General features: G+C 52.9%; 1 protein-coding gene across 1 annotated transcript; it reads right to left on the bottom strand.

Moving 5' to 3' along the window:
- Window positions 1-3,613: 3,613 nt before the first annotated feature.
- BPIFB6 (BPI fold containing family B member 6) lies at window positions 3,614-15,485 on the bottom strand. The gene is made up of 15 exons (XM_027624168.2): window positions 15,386-15,485; window positions 14,014-14,113; window positions 12,841-12,945; window positions 12,222-12,371; window positions 12,000-12,063; window positions 11,505-11,565; window positions 10,636-10,727; window positions 9,656-9,832; window positions 8,520-8,573; window positions 7,973-8,146; window positions 7,132-7,199; window positions 5,649-5,694; window positions 4,777-4,840; window positions 4,265-4,341; window positions 3,614-3,646 (listed from the first exon to the last, which is right to left on the bottom strand). Exons 1-15 carry the CDS (start codon window positions 15,483-15,485, stop codon window positions 3,614-3,616), a joined length of 1,365 nt encoding a protein of 454 aa, XP_027479969.2.
- Between the last annotated feature and the right edge of the window lie 1,971 nt (window positions 15,486-17,456).

Raw genomic sequence — 17,456 nt, 5'->3', positions numbered from 1 at the left:
GCCGGGGCCCTGCACTCCTGCTCGCAGCCCCGAGGTACTGCCGCTCCACAGCGCCAGCAACTGGGCCCCTGCAGGGGTTCTCGGACATTCGTTTGAGGCAGGACAGACACGGATATGTGAACCCATCAAGATCCCCCTGCGGCCAGTGGAGTCAGCGTGATCGTTAGCTCCCTGTGCCACACGCGGGGACCCACAGCCCTGCAAGGGGGAGCCGCGGGCCCGAGCTTACGCAGGAGTCCAGCCGGGCCAGCTGAATAACACTCCCATTTTAACCACTGCCCAGCCTGGCCCCTTGGAAGGGAGGACAGGGCTACCTCGTTTCTGGCCTAACTTATCTTCCCCCAATTCCTTCCAGTCTCCTCCCCAAAGAAGACTCCAAGCACCCCAAGACACCTGTAAGCTGCCTCAGGCACCCAAGCCGAGTCAGACATTGGGCCTACCCATGGGAATTGAAAAAAATATCTCCAGGCCCCACCTGGCCACTGTGACCCAGCAGGCCAGGGCTGGGGGGCCTGGGAACTGGCAGGTTTAACAAGCATCTGGGGGCAGTCTGATGGGCAGCCAAATTGAGAGCCCCGGTGAGGGTGATGGGGAGCCAAGGAAGGGATTAGAGCAGGGGAGGGATTTCAGGAGGACAAATATCCCCAGGCATTAGTTCCTAGAGTGAAGGCTCTGGAGGCAGAATTCTGGGGTTCAAAACCCGACTCTTACTGTCAAGTGACTTTCCCTGCAGAGCTGGGATTGCCCCATCTGCAAATTAGTGCCCACCTCACCTGAGCGGTCTGGCGGTGAGGACAAACATCCTGGCAATGGACTTTAGGGCATTAAGGAAGGGTGCCCAGGGTGCCTGAGAATTCCAGGTGATGGCGAGATCCCTGGGAAGTCGTCCCAGAGTTCAAAGTGAGCTGGGTCAGGAGAAGGCAGGGTGGGTGGTGATTGGGGTGGACACAGTTTTGGGGAGCATTGTGTGGTGTTCATCTTCCCAGGGCTGGGCTGCCTGGCAGGCCCCTGAGTCAATGGCTGTGGGCCCAGGGTCAGAAACGTGAATCAAAGACCTGCTTTTTTCTTACTCTGTGACCTCGAGCCAGTCACACACCTTCTCTGGACCTTGGTTTCCTTATAGGAGGATGACGCATCCCGCTGCTGAGTGTGGTGTGACAGAGGAAGGAGGGGATTCAGACTCGGGCAGACAGGGTTCACGTCCCATCTGCACACGTGTGTGCCCTTGGGCCGGTCCCTTCACCTCTCAGAGCTTCCACTCTGAGAATGGAAGGCGAGCAGTGCCATGGGCAGAGACCCTCCATCATTACCTTCTGAGGAGGTGGGGTCACAGCACAGGGCTCCCCTGGCCAGCCCAGTCCCCATTTCTGCCTGGGATAAATCTGGGGTAACTGGCCACTCAAAGAATGTTGAAATCAGAGTAGAGGTTAGAGCATCTGACCCCTTTCTCATTTCCCAGATGGGAAGACTGAGGTCCAGAGAGGAGCTGTGGTTTGTCCAAGGCCACACAGTGTGCCCCTGGTCATACCATAGGGAGAGCCCAGACCTCCTGACTCTCACAGATTTGTGCCTTGATTTCTCCATCTGAACACTGGCCTGGGGAGGGAGGCAGTGAGGCTTCAGGTGGCCATGAGTGTACTGTAGGAACATCCAAGGGCGGGACCGGGGGAGTGGAGGGGCGTCTCTGGCATGTCCAGGGAAGGGTATCAGCCACCCCTGGATCACCCAGGCCTCTGCATCTGCCAGGCCTGCCTCAATGCTGCCATTGTCCCGGCGTTGGGGAAATGATGGGTGATGGGATTAGGCCTGCGGCAGGGGATAAGGAGACAGCCCTGGCATCCGGGCCACGGGCAAGGGAGGGCGCTCCCTCCTCTGTGGCATGGGTCCGGGCCAAGCTGGGCCAGGGCCAACCTGCCAGGGCCCCAGAGACTCCGGGAGTGCTGGCCTCCTGACCAGACCTCTGGCCACACCATATTACCCACAGACATGGAGCCCTCACCTTCACAGACCCACCAGACCCCCTACATACAAAGACAAAGACATCCTAACAAACATATGTACCAACACCCAGACACACAGACCCATGGCTACCAACCCAGTAATTTCCAGAGCTGGAGCACCAACTGATCACCCCCTGATGTACATTTTTTTCAAAATTATGGATTTTTTTTTTTTACGTTCTAGCAAATGACACTGATTTTTAGGGTCCATGTAGAGTAGACTTATCTTAAAATGTATTGTTCACTTTATTATGTATAAACATACATTTACTTTTTATTTCTTTATTTTTAATTGAAATATACTTGTGTACAACCTTGTGTAAATTGAAGGTGTACAACATTTACTTTTAAAGGAGTCCATTTAGAGAACAGTAGCAGTGCCAATCTCGGAAGAGGTGATGGGGCAGATATGACAAATCCTGGGAGCCAGTCCTCACACGAGTGTTGTCTGTGAGCCCCTGGTACAGACTCCGGACACGAGAACACACCCAGACATGGATGGACACCAGAGGTCTTTTCCCACACAGACCTCTACTACTGGATCCTCCCGTCCACACACATGCCCCAGACTGCCCTGATCCATAGGCTGCCTATACACTGACAGGTACTCACAAACACACAAGCTGGCCCTTGGCCTTGCACAATTAGCACCCCCCCCAACTCCAACCAGATACACCTATTCACATCTCTCTCAGCCTCAAAAACTCATTTTCATCATTTGATTTATTTAAACCTCAGGACAACGCTGCAGAAGCTGGTACTGTCATCATTCCCATTTTACAGGTGAGAAAACAGAGGTGAAGTGACTTGCCCAGGGCATACAGCAGCAAGGAGGCAAAGCCAGGACTTGAACCCAGGCAGACTGGCCCAAGAGCCCAAATTCCAATCCCAACCCTGTCCCCTTCCTGACTTGCCAGGTGGACTTGGGCCAGTTGTTCTACTTGGAGCCTTGGTCTCCTCATCTGTGAAATGGGTACAGTTCTCACGTCCTTCACGTTTTGTGAGGATTGCCGGGGCTGACACAGGAGAGCTTCTGGAAGCACACTGAGCTTCTGCAGGCTCCCTGTGGATAGGGCCATCCTCAACACAAGATCTGGGGCAAGCAGCTGAGATGGGCTGAGAGGAACTCTTCCACTTGCTCAGCTGTGTGACCTGGTGAGGAGAGTTGGTCCTGTGCCTCAACTTACTCATCTGTAAAGTGGGAATGGCCATGATTGTGTGGGTTATTGGGTGGATGAAATGAGATAGTACAAGTAAAGCCCAAAGCATGGCATTCAGCAGGCACTCCATATATGCCCATGCCTGTCCCCCAAGGCTGTGACCAGCAACCCTCAGACCCCACGCTGGTCTTATACTCCAAAACCCACTGAAGGGGAAGAAAAGGCAGACATCAATTTACTACAAATAAAGACATCGAACCATCAGATGTTCATGAGGATCTCTCTCCTGTTTATTGCCAAGGCCCAGCCCAGGCCTGCCCGGCTCACTCCTTGTCAAAGGAGGTGGCTACTCGCGGTAGGGGGGCCTGGCCCACCAGCTCCAGTTAGGGGCTCCTCCAGAGGGCGCAGATGGGTGGTGGCGTGTGGGCAGCCAGAAGGCGAATCCTGCCCTGGTCAGTTCAACTTCAAGTCCAGCACCAGGGCATTCTGGAAGGAAGCAAAGGGCCGGGTAGGGATGAGGGACCATCGTTCAGCATGGTTCAGGCCAGTGGCCAGGAAATGGAAGCCAGGGTGGTGTGTAGGAGCAGAGGATAAACTAGACCTGCCTGTGGCCCTTCACATCTCTAAGTGTCTGTTTTCTCAGTGGTCAAGTGGGAAACAGCGTCCCTACCTCCCAGAGTGGAGAGATCAAATGAGAAAAAAGTACATTTAATGCTCTCAGCACAATACTTGGCATGTAGTATAAAGCTAATATTTATTACACACTAACTGTATGCCTTTAGGTGAATTATCTCAATAGCTCTCTGAGGTGGATACACTCATATTATCATCCCTATTTTAAGCCACAGAAAAAGGTAAAGTAATTTGCCTGAGATGCCAAAGAAGGAAAGTAGCAGGATTCAAGTTTCCTCCTGGGGAGCCCCTGGCCAAGGGAGGCCCAAGTTCTGAGGGGCAGGGTCTTGCTCAAGGGAGTGGCAAGATTGTACTGATGGCTGCTGCCCTCCTCGAGCCTCCTCCCTCCAGGCTGAGAGAGGCAGACTTTTGCTCATCCCTCATTGGCCAAAAGTACTGACTGACATGGCTCTCCTTAGCTCCTTTCCTCACCTCTACTATGCCCAGCTCTGCCAGGTCGTAATCGATGTCCAGAAAGTCCGGAAGTGGGAACCCGACTTGGAGCGCATCTGAGAAACACAGTAAGAGTCATTTTAGCTGACTGCCCTGCAGTTGACTGATTACACCTTACAGCCCCTCCTCGGCCGCCTGGAGCAGAGTAGTTGGAAATAGCACAGCGACTGGCTCATGACGTCTGCCAGCCAGCGCAGGCACAGAGAACATAAGCCTGATCACCATGTATTCACATCCCAGGTCTGAGTCAAGATCTGACTCATGGTGTGGGGTCAAGAGCCAAGGGTCCCAGACTGTGCAAGGGGCTTTGTCCCCAGGCAGGTGACATTAAGACTACATTAGCTTCAAAGACCTGGCACTAGCTATCCTCTCCCTCATAGCCTCCCTTATCTGGGACCAGTGAAGGGGCTCTGAGACCACCCAGGTGGCATCCCCTCCTGCTTACAGTGCGTCTTGACACCAGCAAAATCAAAGCTCCCTGAAGCCCTCACCATTGATGACCGGGACGTACGCTTCTTGGAGATAACCAGTAATGAAGCCAGTCAATTTCTTCTCCTGGGGTTAAGAGAGAAGGACAGAATACCTACATCCCATCATTCGATTCAACTCAATTCAACAGATTTTGGCAGCCCTCACTTCTACTGGGTCTGGGGACCACAAGAATGAATATTAGAGACATCAAATTGTCCACCTAGCATCAAAACTGGGCAGGACCCTGTTTGACTGTAGGCTGATGCCTTACACCTCCACTTAGTTCCTGTTGAGTGACGTATGGGCCTTGGGTCATGGGGCAGGCACGGAGGAATTCAGGACACAGCGGGTGACCTGTGGACCCCATTTTGCTCCTACAGGAAACTCAGTGGTTTTGATCAGTCTTTCATTCGCTACCTCTCTGTACCTCAGTTTTCCCATCTGTGAAAGTGGAATATAATAGCACCCATGCACAGGGGTTCAGTGAGTTTGGGTAAAGCACAGAGCACAGCGTAAGTGCTCAGGAAGTGTTACTGTTGTTATTATTATTATTGGTGCCTACTGGTCAGGTTCTGTCCTAGACCCTGAGGCTATAGAGACTAATAAAAAAGACAGCTGGGTCAACCAAGCCAGCCCAGGCTGCTGCTATGCACGACAGTGTTATTAAAATCAATCCAGGAGATGTCCAGATTCTATCCAGAAAAGGAGATGGACTCAGAGAGGCTAAGTGACTTTCCCAAGGTCACACAACAAGTCAGCTGCCCCAAGCCCCACAGTTAAGATGCCCTCTTCCCTCTGCCTCCATTTCAGGGGTCATCCCTGCAGTGTCAAAGGAGAATACGCACAGTCTTGCTCTCAAAGCACACGAGAAAGAAGCACTTGAGACACTTACGTTGAAAGCACCAATCGATGAGGACTCCTGTGACAGGCTCAGTAATCTGCATGGAGTTGGGGCGGGGGGAACAAGGCGTGGGTAAGGCAGTCAAAGCCACTGTCCCTGGCCATGGATAAAGGGGACCTCAAACACCTACAAACCCTCCCTGATGCAGAAGTCCCTATACAGCCTTCAGACCAAGTGCTCATAAGTCCCTGCTTGGATGCTACCTGTGATGGGGCACTCCTCCTCACCTTTCATTACAGCCCATTTTGTTTCCTACAGCTCAAACCACTCCCTCTTCTCACTGGTCCTGACTCGTCCCTCTGGAACCCCCAGCCATGTCTATGCTCCTGCCCAAGGCCAGGCATGCAGAGGTTTGCTGCCCAACGAGTCAGCCCCATATCCTTGCAGGACACAGGATCAGGACCATTCACGTGACCCCCTCCCCTGCACAGCCTCCAGTAAGCACTAATACATGACGGCACCAAAACAGGCCATGTGATGGTCAGCTGGTGGCTTTATCTTCCCAAGTTCTAGTCTCTATTCAGTAGCAGACCTCCCATTTTCCACTCTCATTCCAAGGCATACAGAGTTCCAGGGTGAGCACATGACTCAGATCTGGCCAGTCAGAACGTTCCATCTCTGGCATCAGGGACCAGTGTCAAATTGGTCATGCGATCCATGCTAAACCAATGAGAAGCAGCCTTGGTAATTGAGAACAATTGGACAAGAGGGGGTTGGGGTCACTTTGCCACTGCCTAGGGACAGGCTGCCTGAGAATTTAACCAACAACGTGGACAGCAAAGATCAAGGGAGAAGGGAGATCCTGAGGATTTTGTGCACCTAAGATCCAGCCATGCTTGAAATTAAGATCTACGCCTAGAGTTTTTAATTATGTGAACCCAAAGATTCCCTTTTGGGCTTAAGCCAGCTAAGTTGGAATTGTCTCTGGCACTGAAAGAACCCTGGCCTAATACAAGTCAGATCAGAGATTAAGACAAACATCAAAGCTAATGAGGAAAAGTACGATACTGAAGTAGGATAATGAGTATAATGTATGAAACCAGTGCCTCACATAGACGGAACTCTATAAATGTTAGCTGTTATTAGTAGAAGGACAGGCTTCCAGGAGAAGGTGGCATTTGAGGTGGGTGCTAGGTGGCAGGTGGCATTTGGATGACATGGACAAAAGCTTATTAATGGAAAAGGGGACATGGTCCCATGATCAGACTCACTGTGCAAGAGCCTAGTGGAAGAGCAGGAGCCGTAGTGGGAGAATTTGAGAAGGGCCTTGAGTGCCAGGCTAAGATTTGAGAAAAGATCATGCAGATAATGGGGAGCTATTGAGGATTCTAGAAAAGGGATAGTGACCAGAGCAGCCTGGCAGTGTGGGCCATGCTGGATGAATCAGAGGGAGACCCTGAAGCAGAAAACCAAGTGCTGTTGGTAATGCCTACATGACGGAACAGGGACACCAGCATGGGCAGCAGACTCCTACCTGTCCAGAGAGGTGACCATCTGCAGACGGTTCTCATGAACTGAGTACTGGATTTTCAGGTTGAAGTGCTGGCAGGTGGCAGATGGAGACAAAAGCAGGGAAAAGACAGTGGGTGCCCCATAAGGGCTGGTAAAACCAGGGGTTCCACCATCTTCCCAGCACCATTGCCATGGCAAAGCAGGGGTCTTCCTCTCTGCCCATCCCACCTTCGGGAACTGAATCTAGTAGTCTCCCCATGCCCCCAGCCCAGACTCCTCAGCAGCTCTGTACCTGCCCCAGGACTGGACTCTCAAAAATATCTGGCACATTTGTAGGTCCTTGCACACACCACATTATTGCTCCAGACTTTGCACACCCTGTTATCTCTACCTGGAAGTGCCCTCTATCACCAGCATCAACCCTTTCTCTAGTCAGTCCTGCTCAACCTTCAAAACATAGCTCAGGCATCACCTCCTCTGGGAAGTCCTCTGTGATTTCCTCACCTAGATTTGAGATTTTTCTAGGCTCCCATATTCTCGTGGGTGAGCCCTTCTCAGCCTTTGTATATGCTAATGACTGTTGGAGGAAGGAAAGGAGGTAGAGAAGGAGGGAAGAAGAAAGGTAGGGAGGGAGGAGAGAGAAAGGAAGGAGTCAAATATTGACCCTCAGTTTGTTGATCTTTCTAGCCATTCAAAGGTTCAGTGGCAGAGCCAAGGATCAGACATCAGGTGAGAGCTCCCAGGAGGTTAGGATCACATAATTGGGATTAATTAAGGATTTTTCAATCCATTACTTGGCTATCAACTAAAAAGCCTTGAATATCCATAAGGTAGGGCTTACATGGGAAACAGATTCTACTCACACTTTCCAGGAGAAAGAGGGATACAGGAGCCTTGCCCCGCCGCCGAGCAGCAAACATCTCCAGGGTGCCATGGAGGTGCAGCAGGCTATTGCCTGTCCTCATGGTGACCTTGGGGGGCTTGTTTATCCTGATCTGGGTCACCAAGGGCTTCGACTTGGGATAGGCCTTAGATACCTACAGAAACCAGGACATTCCCCTGAGGGCCTACCCTCAGACGGGTGGCTTCAACTGAAACCAGGAGTCCATCATGAAATAGGTCCCTTGGACCCAGGAAACATGACATGCAAGGGCAGGGATGTGTCTATCAGGAAATAAAAGAAACAAAACAAGCAGTCTGGCTCTTTCTTATTGGACATAGAAAGTACAACTCACAAAAACTGAGCTGTTTCTATGCTGGACCCAAAGAGTGCTTTATGGAGAAGTCGGGATATTCCACATCAGACAAGGGAAATGTGACCTTGAAAAGATACCTTCGAAATCCCTTGTCCCTTCAACTGGAGAACAGGGCAGGGGAGACATGGTGATCATGGGCAGTCAGGGCACTCACTTTAGGGATGAAGCCAGCCAGTGTCTTCGTGGTTTGTGGGGGCAGCTGACCAATCTATAAAATAAAAGCAAGGTTAGGATTACTGAAGCCTTCCCCTGCCCTTCCTAAAAGACACTTCCTCTGACTCTATAAGGTAAGCCCTCTGAGGTTCCCTCCAACATAATGTTATCACTCTGTGATTAAGTAGATAAGGAGCTCCTGGGTAGCCCAGACTGTGGCTTATGTGACCCAATGTCCACGGCTCTTAGCATTAGGTCAGATGCTGAGAAAATATTGGATGAAAAAGTGGCAGACAGATGGGAGAATGGATGGATGTAATGGGTGAGAGGAAGGTGGGTGGATGGATTTGTGGGTGGATAGATTGACTGGGGAAATGGATCAACAAATGAGTGCTGAATGGATGCGTGGATGGATGGATAAGCACTTATGTAGGAGAATGAATAATAGATGAGCAGGTGGATGGGGTGGGTGGAGGGAAGAAAGGAATGATGGAAGGGAGGATGGGTGGGTAATAAGATATGGAATGGTCTGATAAATGAATGGGAAAGTGGATAAGTATTGGATTGATAGGTGGGAGGGTGGATGAGAAGGTACATGGATGGATGGTGGGTGCATGGATAGGAGGATGAATGGATGGATCAGTGGTGATGGATGAAGGACGGATGAATGGACAGAGGAGTAGGAGGTTGGATAATGGAGAGTTGAGTGGGTAGACGGGTGTTTGGGTGGTGAAGGATGGACGTGTATACTCACTTATTCAGTAGTACCAGACCCTGTTCTAGGTGTGGATAATATGAAGGGTGGATGGATGGTAGCTGGAAGGATAGAGTCTAGGGCATGAATACATGACAGTGAGATGGATGGACAAGTGGCTGATGACTGGATAAAAAAAGGTGGATGGATGGCCAGTGCATGAGATTTGTAAGTTGATGGATAAAAACCTGGTTGCATGGACAGTTGGATGGATGGATGAGTAGATGGTGGTTACATGGACAGAGAGATGGTGGGTGCTGGGCCAAACTGATGATAGAAACCCAAGTCAGTCCCAGCACCTCCAGTCTTGGTGCTGCCCACAGCCCCAGGATAATTCTCAGAACAGACAACCAAGCAGGGACTGTCATTACGGGGCAGCTCACCTTCACATCATGGACATTCACATCGAAGGACTTCCGCAGAAGGGCCAGCTCTGCGGTGAGGAAAGTGGCCGAGAGCAGCAGCTGTGAGGAGCGTTCCGCATAGCCCTCAGGGAACTCGAAGGCCTCCCCAGCATCAGCAAGCTGGATGATGTTGCCCTCTTGCTGCTGCACCATAGGCTGTGGGTCAGTGGGGAGAGAGATGCTCAGCCTTGGCCATGAAGGACTGTGGCTGGAGTCAAGACTCTGTCCTCTAAACTAAGTGGCGCTCAAAACCAGCCCCCAACTCAGCAAATCACTAGATGGTAGAGCCAAGAGCAGGCTATCCTCCCAGTGTACAGATGGGTAAACTGAGGCCCGTGAGGATAAGGGAATCAGTCACTAAGCCATGGGTGGTTGCTCAGGGGATTGCTTAAGTAACCCCAGTTAATCTGACTGAGAGTTGGAGCACTCATTGATGTAGGCATGCGTTCTGTTTATTCTCAGAAGGAGGCAAGTGGAAAACAACGCAGGGCTTGAAAGATCCACACTGGAGGAAGACGTCACAGGGAGATGATGTTGTAGGATTTTTCTTCCCATTCCTGGAGGAGGCATCTCACCTGTTACCTGGAGTTCTGAAGACCTGGCTGAGGACCCAACTCTGCCACAAACTCCCAGTGAGACCCTAGCCAAGTCCTGCCTCCCCCCAGGCCCCAGTGTTCCCATCGGTACAACTGGGTGAGCCACTCATTGGGAGAAGCAGACAACCTTGGCAAAGGTGTGAGTGTGGGGTCAGCGGTCCTGGAAGTCAGCCTAGGACTCAGGGTTCATGTTGAGAGCAGAAAGAGAAAGAAAGCTTCAGTGTCAGGGAACGCTCTCATAGTGGGCTTGGTCCGCCAGGGCCTGAGGGACCCCCCCCACCCTCCGCACCCCAGTCCAGCCACTTCCCTGGCAGAAGCAGGCTGGTGAGAACCCCATTCCCCTGGTGGCCCCCTGGCACTTACACTGAAGTCCACTTGGATGTAGCTGGCCGTGGTGGTTGGTATGGACGTCAGGACATATTTGACTGTGCCCATCTGACCCACGGGCATGGGGGCTGTGCAAGAGGGGGTTCTACTCAGAGAGGCACCAACTGGGGGCAGGTCATAGATGCTGGCACCAGCCACCTGCTACCTGAGCTGGCCGGGGTGCCAGGGAATCTGGCCCTCTGTGTGACCCAGGGCAAGTTGCTTAGCCTCTCTGGGCCTCAGTAATTTCATTTCTAGAATGGAGGCGGCAGTGGCTGGCCTGGAAATCCCACTCCCTCACATCACTGTACAGGCACAGGGCTTGAGAGTTTCCTGAGGGGTGTTGTGGCTCAGTTCCCACAATAGACTGGCACGATCAGGATTCTTGGCTCTGTTTTACAGATGCGCAGACTGAGGCTCAGAGGAGTAAAGTGAACCAGGCCACGCTGCCGAGCACATGAGCCAGTTTTCTTCATTCCCAGCTACTGGGTTTTCCTCTCACCCCACTAGGGAACCCTATGAACCCCGAGATCACAGAGGCAGTAGATCCCCTTGGCAAAGGAAAGAGTCAGGTGTCACTATTCAGGGTGCAAGGTTTGTGGACAAGCCCACCAAGGTTGCTGTCCTTGGAGTCTGGGGGGTCATGGATAGAACATTGGATGGAGGACTAAGACAAAAACCCCAGAGTCCCTCAGAGCCTCAGGTTTCCCATCTGGACAGTCGGGGGATGGACAGACACCGCGACCTTAGACCTCCTCAGTCCCAAGGCTGGGCTTGGAGCAGGCCCTTGAATGAGGAGTGGAGGCTTCCAAACCCAGCCATCCTGATGTCCCATGTGGGAGCGAGGCATGGCTGGGGCCACTCACCATTCAGGTTGGCCCACTTCCTGTTCACATACACCAGGACCGCGTCAATGGCTGGACACATCTGGAAGCAGAGAAGGTCCTGGGCTCAGGGGCCGCTGCATGGAGGGTCTCACTCCTCACAGCTGAATGGTACTCCATGGGGAGACCCAAAAGCCCTGGAGGGACAGGGACTGGAGAGGAAACCGAGGCCACAAGTCACACAGAAAGTCAGTGGCAGAGCCTGGACTAGAATCCAGAGCTGCTGACCACAGCCTGCAAAATCAGCAGGGACTCGTTCCCCAGCAAATGGTAATCATTCCTCCTTCTGTGCTCATGGCAGACATCACTAGATGATCAAGGCACTTTCTCCTCCTGAGCCAGCCACAGCCTCGGAGTCCTCCTCAGCTGCGGGGTCAGTCAGTCAGGGTCACACCCGAGAGAAAACACTCACGCCAGCTCTGGTCTGAGCACTGCCACGGATGCGGATACGGGTGGAGGCTTGCTCTGGGCACTCACCAGGCTCGGAAGAACTTTGTGTAGGGTGCTGTCCAGGAACTTGTTGACAACCTTAGGCAGCATGCTGGACACAGAGGACAGCGACAGGGCACCAATGGCAGGCAGTTAGGCACAGGACATACAGGGACACGACAAAGGAAATGCAAGGGCTCAGGACGTGGGATGCTGGGCAGGGGTAGCAAGGTGGACCCCACCCACCTCCCCAGCCATAGAGCCCCTCACTTGCTGGGCAGGTTGGTCTTCACGCTGACCAGGATGATCTCACAGCCCTCGCTCTTAAACCTGGGGAGGCCCGTTTCCTCATCCTGCAGAAGCCGGTTGGTGGCTGTGATGTTCAGAGCCACGATGATCTCCATGTTCCCACCCATGAAGCTGGAGGGGCGGGCAAGCAGGCATCATAGACATCTTGGCCACTGTGGCCACTATCCCTGTCTCCTCTTTGCTCTCAGTCTCAGCAGCTCGGGGAGGAGGAAAGGGTGAAGCACCACCCCCACAGGACAGAAAAGAGGATGGGACCTGTCCAAGGTCCCCAAACCAGTCTTTCCTGTTCCATCTTGCTTTGGGGAACTCCTACACATCCTTTAAAACCCTTCTCAGCATCATTATCTCCCCAGAGCCTCTTCTGAGTGCCCTCACACTGTTGGGCTTCCTCTGTCCTAGGCTAATCACTCAGTCTGTGATCGTCTATGCTCAGGTCTGGTTCCCACGAAATGTAGGAACCAAATATGCACCATCTCAGAACACAGCACCCAGGTGGTTCACAGTAGGTACTCAATAGATGACACATAAGAGTAAGACAAGGTCATCCTCCTCCCTCCCTCCCCTCTTCTGCCATACTCACCTCTTGCCAGTGATGGTCATGCCGGTGGACACACACTGGAAAATGCCCGCCCCAGGGATGAAGTTCAATGTGATGCCAGGCAGCTGCACATCCTTCACTCTCAGACTGGGAGGGGACAGACATCCACGGCAATGAGAACCGGACAGCTGAGACCCAGGTGCCCTTAACCCACTCCTCCACCACCTTGCTGGGAACTCTTGGGTAAATCCCCCATCCCATGCCACAGGGATAAGCCTGCCTCGTGGGGCCATTATGAAACGCAAAGACCGAACACAAACCAGTTTGTACACAGAAGTACTTGTCATGTGTGAGTCGGGACACTTGGCTGTGTGATCTTGAGCTGCACCCTTCCCCTGTGGGGGCTTCAGTTTCCCCACTGGCAGAATGGGGAAGTTTGCTTAGATCAGGGTTTGTTAATGGTGCCACTGTTGACATTTTGGGCAGAATAATCTTTGTTGTGCGGGGGGCGGTCCTGTGTCTCGTAGGATGTTTAGCAGCATCCCTGGTCTCTACCCACTAGAGGCACAAGATGCACCTGAGTCCACCCAGTCCAACAAGCTGTGATAACCAAAAATGTTTCCAGACATTGCCAAATGTCCCTTGGAGGCAAAATCACCCATGGTTGAGAACCACTGGTTGAGATCCAGGATAACAGAGATGTGGCATATTGAACAACCCCCCACCCGTTGCTGACCTGAGCTCTCGACAGGTATTGCTAATTGACCACAGTCTATTTCCCGCTCAGTGCAGAGTGCTCAGAGCCCACCCTCCCCAGCACATCCTTCTAGGCAGCCCCTACCAATCAAGCCCATAGGGCACTTGCAATGGAACAAATTTGCCTCATCGTTAGATGGTGGCTGATACCTTTCTGCCTCTGTCATTTGAGAACTTTTCGCGTGCATTCAGTGAGCCCCTGCTGCATGCCGGGAGTTACAGTTTGATTTCTCAACCTCACTTCCTCCACCCAGTGACCCTGCTCATGAGACTCAGCAATTGTCTCCAGTGGATGAGTGAGGTCCAAGCAGGAGCAGTGACCTACCCGAGGTCATGCGGCAAAGCCAAGAAGAGACCCCAGGCCCTGCCCCAGCTCTCCTTCCTGCCCTCTCAGGTCCTGGTCACAGCATTCCCCAGCACCCTCTGCCCTGCCACTCCCGAGGCCCCTCCCCTGCTCACTTGGTGATGCCCTTGATGGGTTTCACCCCCGGCCGATTCTTGCCCGCCTCAGCTGCCATCTCTTCCAGGATGTGGCTCTCATCCATGGCGCTCTGCACCTCTGGAAGGGGGGTGGTGGTGTCCAGAGAGATACTTAGCTGGGCTCCCCACGGCTTTCCTGCCCAGGGCCAACCTCTCAGGCATCCCAGGCACAGGCCACTCACAAGTGGCACCACCCAGTGCCCACAGTCCCTGCGCCCCACCCTGGGCTGGGTGATCCAGGGACCCAGAGAGGAGTCACGCCCGGCCCCTGCCCTCCTCCTGCCTCATGGGGGAGACAGTCACCAGCACTGACAGTAACAAGTGACAAGAGCCATAATACGCAGACAGCTGGAGGAACAACAGGAGGGGTTTGGGCCAGGAAGAGAAGAGCTACAGAAGTCTTCCAGGAGGAGGCGTCATATCAGTTGGTCCTTGAAGGAGGGATAGGAACTTTCACCAGGAAGCAAAGACGTAAAGAAGGCTAGTCCACAAAAAATGCAAAAGCGGAGAAGCAGGGAAGAAGGTGGCATGGAGAGTCAAGAGTGAGAAATTCATCAGGGCTGGAGGGTGGGGAGGGACATGACAGGGATGGAGCAGTTTGCAGGGGGCATATCATGGGGGTCCGAACCCCAAGCTAGAGTGCTGACTTTATCTTGTAGCCCAGCCACTCTCAAAGCTGCGTGACTAGGGAGCTCTGAGAGCTTGTTGAAGATGCAGATGCCACTGGTTCCCCGGGCCTGGAGGCCCCACCCCTGAATGGCACGGTGCCAGAAACACCTGCACAACGGTCATAGGCCAATTCCCAGAGAGGGGACAAATACCGAGCTCGAGGAACTGTCATCAGCCCTTTGCACCAGCACGTGACTTCATTTCCCCTAAAGTCGTGGAGCTAGGAGGTGGCAAATAACTTTTACTAAAGGCCCTCCAGGAGATTGTAATCTCACATTTCATTGTAAGGACTGGTCACCCTATTTCACATTAAAGGATGAGCGGACCGTAACACTGAGCAGTAACCCCTTGCCTGAGGTCACACAGCAAATTGTTAGCAGAGCTGGAATTTGGCTCCGGTCTGTCTTCCCCACAACCCACTTATGGCCCCCAGGCCTGCTATCAGGGCCAGGAGAGGCTCCGGGAAAGCAGGGTTTCCAGCTCTGCCTCCAGCTTGTGGAGGGACCTTGGACAAGTCACCCCATTTTCTCTGGGCCTCAGTTTCCTCCTCTGTAAAACGGAGGGATAATATCATTGTTGCTAACTTTATTTTGAGGATCATGGGATGCTCAAAGCCATGCAAACAGGAGCGGTCACCACCTACCACCTGCCCCCAGCCCCGCACCCGAGCCCACCAGCTCACCGCGGTTCATGATGTCCAGGCCCAGCCGCAGCAGTGCCCCGGGGTCAGCTCGGGTGTGGGTCAGCAGGCCGCAGAGTGCCAGAAACAGGATCCGCAGCATGGCTCCACCTGTGCCACGGGGCCAGAATTGGGTGCAGCCCCCCCTAGGCCCTGGTTCCCCTGGGGACCTCCCATGCTGCAGAAGAGAACAGGCACCCTGGATGGTCTTGGGGGACCGGGAGCCTTTGAACTCCAGCCAGTTCAGCAAACCTCATTACTGACTTCCAGAAGAGTCGAAGAGTGTCCAGATTAAACACAGGACCTTGGGGGCACCCCAGGAAGGTCACTTTCCTTTTCTAAGCCTCAGTTTCCCCATCTGTGGGCATGATGTGTCCTGACCAGCCTGCATTATGGGGTTGGTGGGAGGTTCAGCTGCTGCTTTTCATAAGTTCAAGGGCAGCTCAGTGCCAGGCAATGCTGGGGCTGCAGAGGGGACAGGGAATGGGGGAACCCTCTGCTCCCCTCACCCTGACACTACAGCCAATGGCATCCCTCACTTCCTCCAGCTCAGTCTCATTTCCAGAAATCCCAACTCACAGCTCCTTAAGGCCCCTTGAGATATTATCACACCAGAAGGGAAACTGAGGCACACCAAGTTCTCATAGACAGTGAGTAGAGAACTGAATAAGGACCTGCCCGGGCCCTTCAAGGTTTCCAGAAAAGCCTCACCCCAACTGGACCCCCAGAAATCCCTCCTTCTTACTTACGGAGAGCTGAAATTCTCCTGAGCAGAGGCCAAGTGTTTATTTCAGGTTTGAGCTGTGGCTGGAGAGAATTAAGGAGGGACCACAGGGCCTGGCCTGTGTCACCCAGAGAGGGGGAGTTCCAGTTGGATTCCTGCTACCAGCAGGCTCGGCCACTGGGGACTCCATGGACCCACCGACAGAGATGGGTGCCTACCGGGGCCGCCTCCCTGGCCAGAGCCCATATTCATTCATTCGTCTCACATTTATTGAGTGCCTACTATGTGCCAGGCAGACCGGGCCACAAGGTACACATGGCAGAGATAGTCCTGCTCCTCCTGAATCTTAAAGAGAAGCAATAGAATGGGATAGAGTGTGTGCATGCATGTGTGTGTGTGTGTATGCGCACGCACGCCTGCGTGCACACACGGGCCTGCATGCTCCCCCAGGGCATGAGGGCTGGAGTGGTCAGGGAAGGACCCTCTGAGAAGGAGATATTTAGGCTGAGATCTGAAGGATGAGAAGCAGCTAGCTTTTAAAAAGCCAGGAAGACCATTCAGGCCTACAATCAATATTTGCTAAATGAAAGTGTGATCTCCTTTTCTGTCATTCAATTTTTAAAGATCTATTTGGGCTTAAACATAATCAGTTTTAGTGTTTCCTCGACCTCTGTAAACACACACACTCATGTGCCGTGGGCATGTGTGGGGTACATGCATGCCCAATGCCAAGCCTCTTTGAAAATCCCCAGAGGTACTGTGAAGTTCAGTGTCAGGGTGACAGAGCTGGGAGGGGCTTGGTGAAGGTCACCTCTGGCTCCAACCCTATCTCCCAGCCCCAAGACAGCACCACCTCAGTCTCCCCATGCCCAGGCCAGAGGTACTGCCAGGTATTAGGGCTATTCTGGTAGGGGATGCCTGGGTGGTTCAGTCGGTTAAGCATCTGCCTTCAGCTCGGGTCATGATCCCAGGGTCCTGGGATTGAGTTTCACATCGAGTCCCGCATCGGACTCTCTGCTCAGAGGGGTGTCTTCTTCTCCCTCTCCCTCTGTCCCTCTCTTCCACTTGTGCTCTCTCTCATGCATGATTTCTCCCTCTCAAATAAATAAAGAAAATCTAGGGGCGCCTGGGTGGCTCAGTTGGTTGGGCGACTGCCTTCGGCTCCGGTCACGATCCCGGGGTCCTGGGATCGAGTCCCGCATCGGGCTCCCTGCTCGGCAGGGAGTCTGCTTCTCCCTCTGACCCTCTTCCCTCTCGTGCTCTCTATCTCTCATTCCCTCTCAAATAAATAAATAAAATCTTTAAAAAAGTAAAGAAAATCTTAAAAAAAAAAGGGCTACTCGGGGGATA

The sequence above is a fragment of the Zalophus californianus genome, chromosome 8, assembly GCF_009762305.2.
Source record: "Zalophus californianus isolate mZalCal1 chromosome 8, mZalCal1.pri.v2, whole genome shotgun sequence".
In the NCBI taxonomy this organism is placed as follows: Eukaryota; Metazoa; Chordata; class Mammalia; order Carnivora; family Otariidae; genus Zalophus; species Zalophus californianus.
The sequence above is the reverse complement of the archived record's forward strand: the minus strand, read 5'-3'. Positions and strand labels throughout refer to the sequence as shown.